Genomic DNA, 17,379 nt, shown 5'->3' on the forward strand with positions numbered 1-17,379 from the left:
TACCTCCGTACCGTGTCTCAGTCTTCTAAGACATGTTTTGCAGTTCCCTTTTATCGAGAGTGATGTCCTGTATTCGCGGACTATTACAATTTGATGTGCTCGCTTGACCTGCTCTTTGATAGTAATTAGGTGCATGTTGAGTGATCTCGATATTTGTCAAACAAGCTACACTTCTATGTCGTGTTAGAATATCACACAACAATGTTCCAAAAGAGGGGTTTTGAACGTCAGAGGAAGAAAAGTCTATAGGTTTCTACGTAAAGACGTCATCTATGATCTATGATATATTGTTATATTTCAGTTCGCACCGGGCTCAAACCTCTGCGTGTGTAACCTCGGATCGCTTGGGATTCCCATCACCTGATTCTGACAACTGTCGCTTCTCCTTGAGGCGCTGGCTCGTGGCGGCTTGGCCAGCCCGAAGCTGCTCCGATTTACGAACACCAAAGTCCTCCTTGAACAGCTTGGCTATTTCGTCGACCGATATGCCCTCTGTTATCGTGATCAGCAGAGCTATCGTTCAGACGTGAGACCACTCACTCGATTCAGGATAGCAGAAGTACGCAAAGATATAACCGATGACGGAGAACCCAAGGTAAAGACAGAAAGTACCGGTGGGAGTGATTGTTTCCAGCTGGGAGAGGTAAGAGACAGAGACGACCAGGTTCGCGACCCATACCGATACGGTGGAAATCCCAGAACCGGACCCTCTGATCTCCAGAGCGAGAAACTCGGATTGATACCAGCCGAGAAAACTGTAACTCATCCCGTAACCGATGACGAACAGGACGATACCTCCGACGAGGAGACCTGCGAGAGTCTTGGAATATTGGTAGTCTGTGACGAGGAGGTGTTCGGTGTCGGCGGTCATATCTGCGAGGGAGTTTTAGCTGAATGTATGTTCCAGACGAGTCGCAACTTACACCACGCTGCGACAGCAGCCCAAACAAGTCCAGCCATCATGATCGGGGCAAAGACGAGAAGTAACCTTCGCCTCCCAACCTTATCCACGACGGACATTCCAATGAACTGAAGGGGTGATTAGCAAGATCATCGCGCGTAGAGGATCATACTCACCACCATGAGCGCATTGATCCCAGAGGGAATGAGTCCCGCCGCGGCTGGATTCGAGAACCCAAGGAGTCCAAAAGGGTACCAGAGTAGTACAGAAAGGTATTGAACCCAGTGAGCTGGGAGAAGATCTGGAGCCCACTGACCGCGATTATGGCTCGTCGGTACGGCTTGTGAGTCCAAAGTCTTTTTGCCCTCTCCACCAACGTGAGCTCCCTCTGCATGGATGTGGTGGCCTCGACATAAGTTCTGGCGACACTGAGCTTGAGGTCTAAGATCTCGGGAGTTGCTTTGACATAGATCTGAGAGAGGATAGCCGCCGCCTCGTCGTCTTTGCCGCGAAGTAGCAGAACTCGAGGTGATTCGGGTAAGTAGTGCATCAGAGAAAGCTGAATCATCGAGGGGACCACTCCCAAGGCGAAAAGGATACGCCAGCCGTGGCGAGTGTTCTGGACTCCAGCACCGACAGCGCTTGAAACGACTTGACCAAAGGGGATGAAAAAAGCACTGGATGTCAGCTTAGCTTACTTTTGGAAAGACTTACTTTACACCAATGCATCGACCTCGTACAGCTGTGGGAGCGAGTTCGGTAATACTGCGGTCGTAGGTCAGTGCCATACATATACCACATTGCGTCAAACCCACTACATCGGCGCTATCATCGCCGCTCCACCGACTCCAACTCCTAGAACCAAGCGACCAACGATGATTTGAGCCAGCGAATAGCTCGATGCGATGAGCACGGCTCCGAGAGTGAAACTGTGACACGTCAGTGTAGCCCTATATATATAGTTAGCCAACCTACAAGATATCTGCGATGAATAAGGACCACTTTCGTCCGAGCCTGTCGGCGAGAGGTCCAAGGATACCAGCGCCAAAGATCGCTCCGATGGTTGTACCAGCGGTGATTATTTCTTGTTCCGAGGAGGTGAGCTCCTTGCCCAGATCAGTGCCTATCAGGGGCAACGCACTGCCAACGACACCTGTATCATAGCCGAATAAGAACCCAGCGAGAGCAGCAACCAGGATGAGGAAAACAAGGTAAGGGGTGATTTTGTCTTCTCCTTCGGCTTTGACCAGAGACTCGTCCTGGAAGCTGTGTAAGCAGGAACTCTGTCCCAATGGGTGGTATACTCACTGCGATGTCTGGCTGGGGATTGTTCCTCCATTCGACATGCTCAACTTCGGGGCCTTTCCTCCAGTTAGGATGATCGTCAGTGGGTGCGTTTTGGTTGAATCGAGACGGCATGTTTTCGCTTGTGAGAAAAGATCAAACATGAAAAACTCTTGTCACCACATTTTGCGGTTCTCAACTCCCCTGGGTAGCTCCTTGGGTCTCCTCGTGGGGACCAATAACAATCGAAAAACTTCTCGAACCGAGACATGCCGACGGCACAGCCAAGATAATGACGCGGTGGCGGCGGTTTGGGTAGGTCAAGAGTGAAGCGGATATCGGAAGCGGAGTTAGTGGAATGGATTATGGGTTCGACATTGCGCTAGGGTTAGGTGAAGACCACGAGCACATCAGGCTGGATGCCATCGTTCCATTTCAATCCCTTATCATGTAAGCGCCTACCGCTTTGCTCCAATTTCGCATCTGCTGTGAGCAATATGCAACGCCATAAAGTTTGAATATGGCCTTCGGCTATAATGCGAAGTTAGTACCCCGCAATTCGGACCGAATTTGTTTGGTTCACATGACCATCTGAATTTCTGCGATTGGGTGTGAAGATGTTTCATCGTTGCATGTTCTACTATACTATACGAATCATCACAATCATATCTTTGTAGCAATCCACCACACTTCACCATGGCAGCCGCTATAGTACAGACCGCATCGTCAATCCCAGCCATCCACCATGAACCTATCCCAGAATCTCTGGTGCAGTACCATCCTCTTCACCCCACGTTTGGAGCGGAAGCCATCGCAGATTTCTCGTCAATCACCCCGGAGCTAGTCGAGGAAATCAAAGCAGGACTCGCAAAAGTGAGTTGGATCTCTTGAGGCTAAGCTGATAGGTCAGTACGGCGTGCTCGTCTTTCGGAAGACCGGCCTTAACGATGCTAGGCATGTGGAGATGTCCCATCTGTTTGGAGATTTAGATGATATCGCGCCGTTCGTGGGCGGATTGGGACAGAAGAACCGGTTGAGCAGTGACTAGTGAGTGTTTGATCATTAATTCTCTTGCTGATATGATATAGCCTTTTCGACGTCGGCAACGTCAACCCCGATGGTACCGTCATGCAGCCCGGAGGCATGCGAGATCTTCTCCTTCGATGCAACTACCACTTCCATGCGGATTCAGCCTTCAACCCTAGGCGGGCAGGCATCTCCCTGCTGTTGGCACATGAGCTACCACCTGCTGGGCTCGGCGGAGACACCGAATTCGCTGATACACGCACTGCCTACGAAGCGTTGCCCTCGGAGAGGAAGGAACAGATCAAAGATTGGGTGGTATGCAATAGCCAGCTCAACTGTAGGAGGAACGCGAACATCGATGAGAATGGAAAGCTAAACCCGTTGCTCGATACGGACGAGGTGAGTGGCTTCGTTTGAGCTGAGCTCACGTGCAGTTCGATCCCATGAAGCACCGCTTCGGCAAGCATAAGTTGGTACAGACCCACGAGCCATCCGGTCGGACAAACCTCTACATCGCCGCTCACGCTCACCACGTCGAGGGAATGCCTATCGAGGAAGGCCAGAGAGAGTTGCACGAGCTGCTCACCCACGCCGGAAGTCCTGAGTTCACGACAAAGGTGCAGTGGAAGAATATCGGTGATCTAGGTGAGTTCGACGCACACGACATGGCTGACACTCAGTCATATGGGACAACACCTGTACCCTACACCGTTCGGTCCCAGGCAGCTACGCGGGGAAGTACAAGCGAGATCTTAGGCGAACTACCGTGCACGACTCGAGTATTCACGCATGGGGTTTGAATGGAGAAGGTGCGACGTGGAGATCAGGACTGGATTAAGAGCCGTCACTTAGTCATTGTGTAGCGTATGTATAGTTGTCGTATTATGGACTACACAATGGGAACCCACAGGAGCGACGCTCGGAGAAGTGATGGCATATCGCTGGCATGAAATTGAATCCCACCATACATAAATTGAGATCTGATTAATGGGCGTCAAGTGTCGACTTATGTTTCGAACGTCAATGGGCTTTGGTGGGACATGGATTTATGTATGACAAGAGTAGACAATCATGTTAAGATGCTGGTCCCATTTATGTCACGCGAGGGGAGTACTACTACCAGGCAGGCTACAGGATAACTAGGACTAGGGACCAGGCCAGGCAAGGACAGGACATGAAACCACTTAGCGTAAACACAAGGGGGTGTACAAAGGGAAGGACGGTGATTCGAACTTGTCGACAGGGCTCAGGTACAAGGGCTTGAGCCTGGGGTTTAGCAAATGACTGAGGTCGGGTTGTTGTTACGAGTGGTGATGAGTCAGGACGATGATTCAGCATTTTGATTCAAGATGCGGTAGTGATCCTCTGTTGAGGTATGTCAAATTTGCATACTTGATCCCGAGTTGGGGAAAACCAGTTTGAAATGGACATGGATTTGCCACCCAAACTTTGATAATGAGACCGACTTTCGCCATGTCCGGCTGTATGCATGCGCTGACCGAAAATGGCAACGGAGCAAAGCTAGATGAAGATGCAATACAAGCTACGTACCCCAGACTTCCAGACCTACGCAGTCGAAGAGACACGCCTTCGCAGATTTTCGAGGTGTGGCTTCCGACAAGATGTCATTGTCGTATGCAGGTGAGGTGGCAGACGAGTTTTGAGTGAAAGTTGAATCGAGCAACAAGCCATACGTCCCATCACTAGAGATCAAACGAGCTACATCAGCTCGAAAAGGACGAGACTGAGTTGGAGCGAAGAGAGGGATGCCTTGGAAGCCAGGTAGAATGGAAATACAGAGAGAGTCACTTACCCCCCACCAAATGATATGAAGCCAGATTCACAGAGAGCAAAATACTGATTTTTGCCCGTCCATCGATAGGTACGGATGTTGGATTCGACATCCAGCTTGAAGAGGAATCTGGGATCGGAAGGAAAGTCAGCGAGGCACTTGCCACATCAACTCAGCTCAAACTCACGACTCTCCCGTCCCATAATATGTGCCTTCTCGCCTCACGATCGACTCATTGATGAAAGCGCCAAATCTGTTCCCTTGACCATCACGTACCACCAAGATATTACCAGAAGTTCTATGAGTCTGGCCGAACCTCTCGACCAAGCGATACAGCGTAGACAGAGAAGCACCGTGCTGATCAAGGGAGACTGGTGGGACTATCAGCGCGGATTCAGGCTCGACTACCAGCCCAGAATCAGGATGTTCGGACTCACAAAGTAGAGTCCAAGCACTAGACAAGCGCTGACGAGGAGGCAGGTGGCCGCGTAGCTGACAAGACATCAACACAGTCTAAGGTGGAAACGAAATCAACTCACCTGATCCGCGTCTTTGGTAGTCAGAACTGGAGCAGTACTATCACGTCTGCCCGACAGGGTGACATGTCCCCATTCCTCGTCTCTATCATTATAGCGAGGTGAAATACCTTGACGAGGATCGAACCCTGGCGCGCCAGACGGAGCTCTGTAGCTACCTGCTACTTGTTCCGCAGTGGCGAAGGGGGTTTGATGAGTGATGTCAATTGGAATAGGTTCGGGAGATCTCGGTATTGAGGAGCCACGAGCTTCATTTGAGCCTGGGTTTGTAGGAGGAGCGAAGGTCGAGCTAGTGATGGCGGATCGCCATTTTGACGCTAATTTAGAGGTTGTTGCCAATGTGTCGAGGAGTTTTGAATGATGAGGGGGGCTCCTTGTTATCGTTCGACTAAGATCTGAGCCTTGTGTGGATGATGAAGCGTATGACGGGCCAGCAAGCCCAACGCCTGGGTCATGCTCCTGTACCTTGCGCATCTCCCTGGCCGCCCCATCGTCTTTAGCCTGATGAGCTGGATGAAAGATTATGTCGGCACCAGCGTCTGTGACTATCGGCGGGGAGCTGAGACTGACAGAGAAGTACGGAGATGACATACGTCTAGGAGATCGTAGAGGGGGAGCATAGTCTGGTGTTATCTCAGTTGGACGGGGCGGTAGAGGTACATGTATTGGGGTTGACGATGTCTTGCTTTGTTCTGGTCGGTAATGAGGTGTCGACGGTGGGACCTTGGGTATGATCTTGTTACGATGAGGTGTGACATCTTCCCAGATGTCACCCCCAAGTAAATCAACTTCCATGGAAGCTGGTGTGGTGCTTTGAGAAGGTCCCTGCGAAGAGAGTTTGTGGGTCGAGTCGTGAGCTGGGTCATCGAAAGAACCTAGCAGGTCATCATCGTCAAGCAAAGGAGGTGAATTGGATGTCGACTGCCGTGTATATTGCTGAGAGGAGAGATGATTGCGAGATGGATGACCTGGATCGATCACATGAGGTGCAGAGTTGAATGACCCAAAGTCGGAAGAGGAGGAAGGTTGATGGGAATGTGAAGAGGTTGAGGGAGACGCAACCGGGTTGTTGCTGTCATGATCGCTTTTATCGTACATGTTCATTATTGGTTTCGTAAGAGGTTGTCGTTGGTCATTACAGGATATACGTATGAGTGTGATGAGGATGATAATGATGATGGTGATGATGATGAGATATGCAATGGATCGAATGAATGAATGAATGGATGGATGAATGGATGAATGGATGAATGGATGTGTAGATAGATATGTGATGTGTTCATGTGTTCACCTCCACTACTCACTACTGTCTATATGACATGCGTAACATTTCTTCACTTGTGCTGACCATTCTTCATCATCTCAATACCAGTCAAGTCATAGAGTTCTCGTCTTGTCATGATCCCCCATCGTATCTGATTTCATCTCAACTCAAAGCATAGATAGATATACATGACCTTGCATCGCCATGGGTCCAAAGTCAAGAAGGATCAAAAAATTACCAATCTCCTCGTTCACACCCGATACCAACGTCCACTCTTCAGCTGCTCAAAGTCTTCCCTCGAGTGACTCAAAGAGTATCAGTCGACATGGCCGTGTACGTTCCGCCAACAGACCAGTAGTATCACGCAAGATAACACAGTCCACCATCACCCATTTCCATACCTTGCTCAAGAAGCAATCCAGCTTGAAGCAAAGTCTCGCATCCACCATCGAAAACCAGCGCAACGATGAAAGAGTCCAAGCCATTCAGACAGAACTTGACTCGGTTGAGAGAGAGATGACGGCCCTCGGAGGGCTCAATGCATATCAGATAGCCAGTACTCTTGGGCAATCCAAAGAAAGAGGCGGAGACAGCTCCAAGGTGCTCGTAAGATGGTTGGACGAATTGGGGATCAAACAGGAGATGGTCGCTCAGAGTAGTAAACTGCGGTGGGTCTTATCTACTGCCCAGCTTCGTCATACAAGCTTGGCTGCTGACTTGGATGCCTGTGAAGTATAGCATGTTGGAAATCGGTGCACTGATGCCAGATAACTATGCCAGTTGCTCCAAGTGGATAGACAATCACCCAATCGATCTACACTCGCAGCATCCAGACATACTCGAGCAGGACTTCCTGCAACGTCCTCTTCCAGCCCGAGAACAAGATGCGTTTGATGTGGTCAGCTGCAGTCTGGTTCTCAACTTTGTCAGCTCGCCAGCGGATAGAGGTGAGCTTCAGGTGTCAGCATACGAGTACAAACTGAACAGTGGGAGTTGGCTTAGGCAAAATGCTCTCTCTGATACACAAGCAGCTGAAAGATCTCCCAAACTCATTCCTCTTCCTGGTCCTGCCGCTTCCATGCCTTGCCAACTCTCGCTACCTGTCTTTGTCAACATTTCAAGATCTGATGCGTATAATCGGTTTCACGCTGGAAAGGGAGCAGTGGAAACCGGGTGGGAAAGTAGGCTACTGGCTTTGGAGAAAATCTGCTGGTGAGCTGGAGGGTAGAGATAGATGGGTGAGAAAGACGGTGGTCAAAGATGGACCCAAGATGAACAATTTCGCTGTTGTATTACCATGACTCTGTACATTCTCTTTCTCTTGTCACATGCAGTGCATCTCTTGTCAAGCATGGTACGTGGACATGACTATCTATGCAAGAGATATCAGGTGTATTCATGCATTCAAGGTGATCTATCTTTGCATATCATGACATTAAGCAGAGTAAAATATGAAATGTACGGGTCATCACCGTACGAAAGAAACCTCCACAGTTGAACATCATTTCACAACAATCAACTTCAACTCAATTATTGATCTATCCCAATCAATCACCCAACAATACTATCACTGACTAAAGCATGACCATCAATCTACCAAACCATGTCGCCAAACTCAGCATCGGGTAAGATGCATGTGAACCACAAGCTCGCTGAACAGCGGTCCCCACCCAAATCCTCCTCCCTTCTCAATACAGTCAAATCCCGACTGGTCACTTTGCTTTCAGCTTTCATGGGTGTCCTGTTCACTCTGCTTGTATACCACTGCTATCAGAGAGACTTGAAAGAATCAGGATCATGGGGCTGTGAGATGAGCTGGATGTCCCCTTCGTACCATCTACTTCAATGGCACGATAATCCTATCCCTCGTTACCAGGTTTACCATTATCGAGAACAAGGCTTGGATATCGATTCAACGGTAAGTCAAATGCTCAACGGGAATATGTCGACCTGACACTGCTCATGTAGCTAGCAGGTCATCCCGTAGTCTTTATACCGGGGAATGCAGGCTCGTATCAGCAGGTGAGGTCCATCGCTTCATCCGCCGCCCGACAATATCAGGAAGGATCATCTGGGGAACAGGGGATTAGGAGATTGGACTTCTTCACCAGTAAGTGTTTCGAGTAGACTTACTTTGATCATCACATCTAACGGTACCTCTTCCTCTAAGTCGACTTCAATGAAGATTTCTCTGCCTTCTCTGGACGAACCCTCTCGACGCAAGCCGAGTTCATCAAGCATTCTGTACGACGAATACTAGATGAGTACGACCACCTACCCGCTGTTGAACAACCTCGTCAGGTCACACTGCTGGCTCATTCAATGGGTGGTATAGCTGCTAGATTGGCTGTCGCCGAGAGAGACATTGGTGAGATGGTGGATATGATTATCACAATGTCCACTCCTCACATCACACCTCCTCTTACGATCGAATGGGACATGGAACGGATATATCGGACGATCTCACACCCTGTTCACCCCTTATTGATCTCACTGTGCGGTGGGATCTCTGACACCCAAGTCGTGTCCGACAGCTGCGCCCTGCCCTCATCACTTGTGAGCGAGTCAGACGGGTTCGCTACATTTACTACCGGGATCCCTGGTGCTTGGACTGGAGTGGATCATCAAGCCATGGTCTGGTGTCATCAGGTCCGCTGGCTCATCGCAAAAGCTTTGATCGAAACGGCTGCAGCGAGTAATCGATCGTCCAAATTATCGATTGCTAGAAGATGGTTTTCAGGACAGTCTATCATGAAACCGTCACAATCCAACACGTACAACGTGTCTGTCACATCTACCAACATGACAATCTTGGCTAAACCAAAGAGGGCTTACCAACAGACAACCTTCACTGTCAAACACTGCACGGACAAGTGCCGAGAGATACCTTTCGGTCATGGAGATCTACCTTTTCCAAAATATGTTGATGCGCCCTTTCCTCTGCCAGGCGAAGGTGTAAAGCCTGAGGAAACCCTTCTATTCGTTGATGTCGACCTTCAGACCGCGAGTGGATTTTTATTCGTGGCAAGTGAATCGCATGAAGTCGTCGAAGCGGGGTCTCGAGAAGTTTTGGAGATGCGGACATCTGTTTGGAGTGAGTCAAGACAATCGGAGGAATGGGCTAATGCGGTTGTAGGCGCAGGCAAATCTGCTCCATTCCGATCATCACTTCTATTGCACTTTAGCAACTTCCGTTCTTCGTCGTTGCTTGTTCATCGTCTGAAAAGTACAGTCCGTGGTAAATGCAACGGTAAGTACTGTAAGGCGACCGAGTAGAACACACACTGAAACAGCTGCAGGTGTTCGGCCAATACTTCAGCATATATCTGTACCGGCGCACCACCTCAAAGGGGCCACGACAGAATCTCGTTCATACCCGCATTTAACTAGCAATCCCGACATATACCTGCACTCCCACATTGCAAGCCTCCCGTTTCAATCAGATCAACGCAATCCTCACGGTATGACCATTAGAATCTTCCAGCAGCCCGACTGCCCTCTCGAGGAGCTAAAGATGACTGTCGATCCTTTTGGAATTCTGGCCAAGATCGTCACACGATATCGCATGATCCTCCTGTCATGGCCACTTGCATGGGTCGCAGCAGGAATGTTGATGCAAACGCAATGGCTAAAAAGGGATGGTGAGTGACGCCCTTGCATCTCTTCGCTGATTCTGGAATTCAGGACACCTCATATCGTTTGATGAGGGAATTGAGCAAGTCGGGCGACGTTGGCTAGCTGGATGTTGTCTGGCACTGGGCATTGGCAACATCGTACAGTTTTGGTTCGGAACCTCGCTACGTCTCGATACTCTTTTGGTAGGAACTACCGACTTAGCCTTCCTTCCTCTTGTCATCATCATGGCTCTATGGACGTACGCTTTGACATGTGGTGCATGGCTCTTATTACGATTCACCAATTCGATACTTAGCATAGCTGTGCTGAAAGTGATTGGGACTCGCTCACGAAAGCCTAAGTGAGTACTTCTGCTGCTCTTCCCGCCTTGCAATTGCAGCTGAACAAAGACCTACTCAGCGACACCATCGACTCCCACTCCCACCCTTCTCGACTGATAATCCTTGCTTGCCTCGTGATGCTCTTGGTGTATCTGTTTATCCCGCATCAGCTTGCATTCATCGTCTCAGTCGTTGTCTTATGGACCAGTATCATGAGGAACGATTGGTCCGAGGTGAGAACTTGAAACTTTGCTGCGACGAAGCCTGCTTATGCTGCACTTTTAGCCCTCCGGTAATCTTGGAGAATCGACGTTGTTTCTCATGCTTTTTCTGATCCCTTTCAAAGCTACAACACTGCTCGTCTGGGGCAGAAGCTTATGGATGAACTGGAAGCACCCACTGTCAACCGACCACAACATCCTATATATAGGACCAGCAGTGCTACTAGTGGCATTGTGCGTCCGAGGTAATTCACCTCAAAAGCGTGATACGTGAGTGACAGCACTCGGTATATCAGACTAGACTAGCTGACTTCCTCATTCACAGCGTCATACAATTATGCCGCTTCAGCCTCTTTTGTCTCTCAGCCACAGCCTTTCTCTTTGGTGTTCGGTGGACATGGATACTGCCTCCTATGGCTCATGCTGTGTTGTTGACTTTGGCGGGTGTGATGATATGATATGACAACATAAATACCTTCCAATACTCGTACTTGACAACATAGATATAAGGACAAAAAATGATGATGTAACGACTTTTTATGTACGCAATCCAATTGTCTCTACATTCATTTTGAGCACTGATAACAGGTCGATACTCTCTCTATGCAGTATCTTTTATCCCGACAATGATTTTATATTTGTCTCTCAAGTGACCGATCTCCCAGCGACAAGCCCCCCGAGTAATACGATCCCTGAAGGCATGAGTCACATCCAAAAGCAATTCAATGCAGCTTCGACATGGTTATCGTCCGCACCAGCTGCAGCAGGTTTACCGAATGAAGTCAAGCTAGAGGTGAGCAACATTACCATCAGCTGGTATGCGCTAATTCCCATCATATAGCTATACGGGCTATTCAAATACATCAACACCTCAACAGGACCGTGAGAGAAGTCCATCACCTCGTTCCTCCTAATTGTCTGTTCAACATTCTGACACATCTCAAAGGGATGGGAGCCGTCCATCCATCTTTTCACCAGCTCCTCGTGCAAAGTACGATGCCTGGGCTGCTCAGCATACCAAATACTCAGCCATGACAGATGGTCAGATATCGGCGAGTCAGCGGTACATTGAGATCGCAGTTCAGATAGGATGGTCTGGGGATATAGATGAGGAGGATGTCGATCTGGAAAACCTCGATGACGAACCAGTCAAGAGCACAGGTCAGGAAAGGAGAGATAATCCTATAGGAGGTGTTAAAGTCAGCGTAATGTCTGAAGAGCAAGAGGAGAATAAGGATGAAGAGTAAGCTAGCGCTCGTCACTTGTCGGGACAGGAGCGATTATCTAACACTGTATCTGATCCATTTAGCGAGACCCACCCAATGCACCGTGCAGTAGCAGAAAACAATGTACAAAAGGTTGAGGAACTGGTTAAGGAGGATCCATCGCTGATTGACCTCAAAGACGAATTCGTGAGTACTTCACTCCATCTTTCAATACGAATGAAAATGCTAACAACTCTCGCAGGGCTATACACCCCTTCATCTTGCGGCAGATCGCGGGCACGTCGAGATGACCAAGCTGTTGCTCTCTCACGGAGCCGACAGAGATGTACAGGTGAGGGTTCTGGTTCTTCCTAGTCGGGTAGACGAGTGCGAGGCTAAGAATTCATGTTTAGGACGAAGATTCTCAGACTCCGCTGCAGTTGGCGCTTATCTCAGAAAGGGACGAGATTGTGGATTTACTGAGACCAAATTGATTACTGTATGCATATCTTCCGCTACCTACGACATATCCACACATGCACGATGCATAGTGATCCCATCGGCGCGTACGACCACTGTTCCCCCATCTACTATCTTCCCACACTTCTCACACACGAACGACCCTGGCATCCATCCACTCTCTCTTTTTACTTTGAGATTCGACAAGATCTCGAAAAGATCCGCTTCGACCAGTTTCGTAGTCATGCTGAGCATTTCGCCCTCTGCACGATAGGAGTCGAGCATACCGGTGAGGATAATTCGAAACTCGGCGTACGTGCGCCCTTTCTTGATTTGCTGTTTAGTGCCCGATGTCGACGCATCGACTAGTCGCTTGAATAGTCGAGGGAATGAAAGTGATGGGGAGGATGAGGCTACAAGAGACGCGAGAGTCTCCTGTACAATACTCCGAAGAGCCGAGACAGCAGCATGGGCGGCGGTAGTAGGCTGCATCGGCTGCAAAGCCGAGATTGAATGTACCAGCTCGATGACCTCGTGTAGAACTCCTAACCATAAGTCTTCAACATCGCCCACAGCGGCGTGAGTCGACGAATGTTCCTGGCATAGACGGGTGGCCATCCTCGAGACTGATTGGATGGTGGATACAGACATGTGGATAGTACCCAGATCATCGGCCAAGATTGCCTCTCCCAAATCGACACCTCTGCTACGAAGGATGTCTCCAACGGCGCCAAAAGTATCTGCGGTTCTGCCTTGCCGATCAAGGGCCCAAAGTTGACCCTCGAAGACTTGAAGGTTCTCGCATTCCATAGCAAGATTTGCCAGATCGAACGAGGTAGGGTCTTGGGAATCAAGGAAAGGAACGAGATGATCAGGATCATTCTGACACAAGAGCGTAGTATAGAGGTGTCGAAGTGGCATATCGATGTGGTCGGAGCGCGTCTCGCCTTCCGGCTCCAGCAAACAGCGCAAATATGCCATTTGCTTGTGGGGAGCGGTTGTCAAGACTTCGATCGCGCGGGGGTGGCATGAAGGTAGATCTCGATCTAACAGGGATGCTGTTTGACGGACACCGAGAGCCAATAGCTGAGGTAGAGCTCCAGAGACCGCTTCGAAAACCTCGTCAGAAGGTGATGAGGAGGTTATGATCTCATCAAGACTGGCGAACACCTGATCATCGGATTCTGGATCTCGTAGCAGCGTTGAAATGAGCTTGCCCCATTTGTGCTGTTGTCGGTAGGATGTTCGCAGGATCCTGTAGAACCCAGCTTGATTGAAGAGGTCCATCATCGCATCAGAGTCATGTGGCGTGTAGGCTGAGAGCAGATATTCGGCGGCGAGTTGTCGGTCTTCGCGAGTGCTTTGATCTGGATCACTGGCGAGACTGACCAAGATGCGATGAAGCGTTGACGGTGGGATGAAGAGAAATTGAGGATACTTCGGTAGGTTGCGTGCAACAAAGATATGCAAAAAGGTTATGTCTCCAGGATGGAAGTATTCCGGATCCATGACGTCGAGCATAAGGTTGACGATCGACTGCCGATTTATCGCGCCAGATGTATCGTTGAGATAGGAGTCCTCGAATGCGATGTCCATAGAATGGAGGAATGCTTCGGTATCAAACCGCAACAGGAGATTGAGGTAGGGATAAGGAGGCTCAGGACCTTCACCAGTGAGAATGAGATCCGTTTTGGTCGGCCAGGATATTGTACGACCAGCGAAAATGAACGAGTAAACATCGGTCCGAGCGGTATAAGCTTGACCTTCCGGAAGAGGGTCACCACTCGGGTATGACAAACCCGATAAGACTGATTCTACGTATGCATAGAGCTTATATGCGTTTGGTGCCCATCTTTCGAGGCCATCAGCGGTGTCGCCAACGAGAGAAGGGCGATTTAAGCGGTCTTGCTGAATGTCTCGTACCACGTTGATTAATTTGACCAACGGAGCGACGTAATCCTGCATTGCCCGAGTGTAGACGTATATCATCGCATCCCAGAGGCCATGAGCCTCGCAAAGAGTGATCGCTTGGTTTATATCGAGAGAGATGGGGTCGACATTCCAAATGATCGCTTCCGCTTGGTCGAGCTGGCCTTTTTCCTCATGCGATTTGATGAGCGCCTGGAAGATACTCGGTGGGATCTGGCGAATACGTCCGGACAGGATGTGAGGTTCCAGCAATCGGAGGAAGATGCTTTGAATACCGGCTTGTGCAAAGTGTTCATATGCCTCATCGAAAAGAAAAGTAATATCCTTCATGGATAGGCAAGCTTCGATGGCGGCGGTGGCCAGACCTTCGAAAAGACTGGTGAGATCGATGCCCTGTCCGAGATGGGTGTCTTCGGTGAGACGATCTGGTGAGAAAGCCCAGCGAAGCGATGCGAGTAGAAGTTCGTGGAGGCGATTTGATATGACTGCTTTGCGAGCGTCGGTGTCCTCGGGGAGATTGATTTTATTGCCGTCTGCACGATCTTCGTAGTATTCCAGCGCAGTTTGGATCGCACCAAGAAAATCACCTTGATGGACATGCGCGAGTATTCTGTCGTTCCAGTGTTGTAGCGTACCTACTTGTAGAGTGGTTTTTGTCTGGCAGCATTAGCGATGTCCAAGAAGGTGTGAAACTCACAAGAAGGAAGAGCTTATCCCGATAGCACCTGACACTCCCCGCAAGAGAATTGAGCGTCTGGGTCGAGGAGGGTCTTGTCAGAGATGAATAGGAATCTTGGGAAGTGAGGAGTCGGGTTTGCAGCATTGTCATCTCCACAGGAACCATCGAGATGACATTCAGGAGAACAAGTTGAGTGGAGGATAAGACTAGGAGATGCTGCATCATACTATCAGTCAAGGACTTTCAAACACGGACTCACATTGTCATCGTACCACTGCATGGAACGGACAGGCTCTGTGGCCTCGTACGTCTTCCCCTCTTCGAATTGTGGATCCTTGCCATGAACGTGTAATAGTCGAACAGCTCGTCCCCAAGAGTATGCTAAGGTTGGTTCTGTTGTCGATCTCGACCAAAGAGCGCAGCCGATCAATCCTCCCTGTTCACCACCGATGTTATCCCTCATCTTGCGGTACCATGTTTTGGGGCTCGGTTTCATTCCAACAATGACCATTTTGGCAGGGGTCAGCAGAGCCGAGAGGTTGAGAGAGTCAACCGGGTGAGGATTTTCGCCAAGCGGTAGTGGAAGAGCTGCGAAAAGAGTAGTGGGTTTCCGTGATTGGCCGTCTGCATTGGGATAACTGCCGAGCATGCGAACGACATCGTTGCTCTCGACCCCTATAACTCTGCCCAAACTCCACCAGAAAGCTCTACCATGCTCGTCACCGCTGATAACCGAAGTATGCCGAGCCCCGACAAAACCGATGTGCAAGATACTGCTGTTCTGGATATGCCCTTCCCGTCGACCAGACAGGACCTGAGAAAGGGTGAGAGCGAGAGTTGTACGAGCAGGTTTGCTTGGGTTGGACAGGTCATACAGATGGATATTTCCAGATGAACGGCCAACCGCAACATATGTTTGATCGGATGATATGGTGATAGCGGTAACGGGAGAACCTAAAAGTCAGCGCAGCGTCCGGGACGAAGTTGACTCACCACTCGCTTCGGGACCCAGAATATGCTTGAGCTGCTGATCAAAACCATACACCAGAACACGCCCTTTATCCGTACCTATAGCAATCATCCCTCGGACGTCCATGACGGCGGGGGCCTCGTCTCGTGAAAACAGGTCAACGGACAATCGCCGCAATGGGTGAAAAACGAAGGCTGGACTTTTGGATGACGACTCTGATAGTTGCTGTGGAGGGCCACTGTCGATTGATAAGGTCTCTGATTTGGCTTCCGATATCTGCGAGAAATGACTTGAGGCGCGCAAATGGGACAGATGAGGTTGTTGGGGAGTTTGCTGGGTCGAGCCGGAAGTCGTTCGCATATGGGACCGAAGCCGAGAAATGGAGGGGTCTACGGTGCACATTGAGTCAGTCGATGATAAAATCAGAAGTAAGACTCACGTATAAAAGACGCTCGCTTATTTGGGCTAGGCGAGGGTATGAAAGGTTTCTTCTTCAAGTTGTTAGAAGTTAAGGATGGAGTGCGATCCGAGTAATCATCCTGAATGTTTGATCAGCTTGGCTCTCATTCATATGGTGAACGCAACTCACCCTATGAGTTCTGATCCTGCCAAGCTCTTCGTCACCTATAGAGCTACCATCTACTTCGATATCCTTCTCTCCGATGATATCATGAAACGTTCTATGGTAACCGTGATGAGGAAATCTATCGACTAAACTCGGGGAGCGGGACTGGGTCGGAGAGCTGGTGTCGTCCAGCACATTTTGTAATAAACCATCGTTTGTCTTGTCTTGCATGGGCGTGAGTGTATCAGGTGGGTGAAGCTGCGCCGGTGAATGACCATAGTGATCGCTAGGACCTTTGTCGATATCGTCAGCGTTGAATGGTGTGTCAGAGGGCATTCGCCAGTTGATTGGTGCGGGTCCTGCGGGTGATGACGGTGAAGGACTTCTCTTCCAGTAGTCACTGGGTCCTGCATCCATGTAGTCATTTTGCTCTTGTGTATGTGTAGATGATCTCCATATCAAGGATGAGGATGTATCGTGAGGTTGAGCTTGGGCCGTTTGACTGTTCGAGAGTGGTGATCTTGAGAATGGATCCGAGTTAGACATGGTTACAGTGAGTATGTGGTTCTGACTCTGGGCCTTGTATTGACCA

The 17,379-nt window shown here is 49.6% G+C and overlaps 7 protein-coding genes across 7 annotated transcripts; 4 read left to right on the forward strand and 3 right to left on the reverse strand.

Annotated features, from left to right (window-relative positions):
* Positions 1 to 313: 313 nt before the first annotated feature.
* I302_101007 (uncharacterized protein) lies at positions 314 to 2,320 on the reverse strand (the record flags this gene model as incomplete). The annotated part of the gene is made up of 9 exons (XM_065869190.1): positions 314 to 492; positions 541 to 873; positions 924 to 1,029; positions 1,078 to 1,121; positions 1,214 to 1,542; positions 1,616 to 1,666; positions 1,717 to 1,830; positions 1,877 to 2,160; positions 2,210 to 2,320. The coding sequence occupies 9 exons, from the start codon at positions 2,318 to 2,320 to the stop codon at positions 314 to 316; spliced, it is 1,551 nt and encodes a 516-aa protein (XP_065725262.1).
* A 561-nt stretch (positions 2,321 to 2,881) lies between these two features.
* On the forward strand, positions 2,882 to 4,049 carry I302_101008 (uncharacterized protein; the record flags this gene model as incomplete). The annotated part of the gene is made up of 5 exons (XM_065869191.1): positions 2,882 to 3,058; positions 3,120 to 3,232; positions 3,274 to 3,610; positions 3,661 to 3,856; positions 3,934 to 4,049. 5 exons carry the CDS (start codon positions 2,882 to 2,884, stop codon positions 4,047 to 4,049), a joined length of 939 nt encoding a protein of 312 aa, XP_065725263.1.
* Positions 4,050 to 4,754: 705 nt separating this feature from the next.
* I302_101009 (uncharacterized protein) lies at positions 4,755 to 6,637 on the reverse strand (the record flags this gene model as incomplete). The annotated part of the gene is made up of 5 exons (XM_019191021.1): positions 4,755 to 4,914; positions 5,025 to 5,132; positions 5,191 to 5,374; positions 5,441 to 5,495; positions 5,543 to 6,637. The coding sequence occupies 5 exons, from the start codon at positions 6,635 to 6,637 to the stop codon at positions 4,755 to 4,757; spliced, it is 1,602 nt and encodes a 533-aa protein (XP_019047769.1).
* Positions 6,638 to 7,007: 370 nt separating this feature from the next.
* On the forward strand, positions 7,008 to 8,104 carry I302_101010 (uncharacterized protein; the record flags this gene model as incomplete). Its single annotated transcript, XM_019191022.1, has 3 exons — positions 7,008 to 7,471; positions 7,542 to 7,750; positions 7,806 to 8,104. The coding sequence occupies 3 exons, from the start codon at positions 7,008 to 7,010 to the stop codon at positions 8,102 to 8,104; spliced, it is 972 nt and encodes a 323-aa protein (XP_019047770.1).
* A 302-nt stretch (positions 8,105 to 8,406) lies between these two features.
* Positions 8,407 to 11,438, forward strand: I302_101011 (uncharacterized protein; the record flags this gene model as incomplete). Its single annotated transcript, XM_065869192.1, has 8 exons — positions 8,407 to 8,721; positions 8,772 to 8,913; positions 8,974 to 10,053; positions 10,103 to 10,444; positions 10,488 to 10,779; positions 10,839 to 10,992; positions 11,045 to 11,250; positions 11,306 to 11,438. 8 exons carry the CDS (start codon positions 8,407 to 8,409, stop codon positions 11,436 to 11,438), a joined length of 2,664 nt encoding a protein of 887 aa, XP_065725264.1.
* Positions 11,439 to 11,680: 242 nt separating this feature from the next.
* On the forward strand, positions 11,681 to 12,679 carry I302_101012 (uncharacterized protein; the record flags this gene model as incomplete). The annotated part of the gene is made up of 6 exons (XM_019191024.1): positions 11,681 to 11,773; positions 11,822 to 11,862; positions 11,927 to 12,223; positions 12,290 to 12,392; positions 12,448 to 12,537; positions 12,599 to 12,679. The coding sequence occupies 6 exons, from the start codon at positions 11,681 to 11,683 to the stop codon at positions 12,677 to 12,679; spliced, it is 705 nt and encodes a 234-aa protein (XP_019047772.1).
* A 25-nt stretch (positions 12,680 to 12,704) lies between these two features.
* I302_101013 (uncharacterized protein) lies at positions 12,705 to 17,204 on the reverse strand (the record flags this gene model as incomplete). Its single annotated transcript, XM_065869193.1, has 6 exons — positions 12,705 to 15,230; positions 15,304 to 15,468; positions 15,512 to 16,206; positions 16,261 to 16,611; positions 16,662 to 16,761; positions 16,812 to 17,204. 6 exons carry the CDS (start codon positions 17,202 to 17,204, stop codon positions 12,705 to 12,707), a joined length of 4,230 nt encoding a protein of 1,409 aa, XP_065725265.1.
* Between the last annotated feature and the right edge of the window lie 175 nt (positions 17,205 to 17,379).

This window comes from Kwoniella bestiolae, chromosome 1 (genome assembly GCF_000512585.2).
Source record: "Kwoniella bestiolae CBS 10118 chromosome 1, complete sequence".
In the NCBI taxonomy this organism is placed as follows: Eukaryota; Fungi; Basidiomycota; class Tremellomycetes; order Tremellales; family Cryptococcaceae; genus Kwoniella; species Kwoniella bestiolae.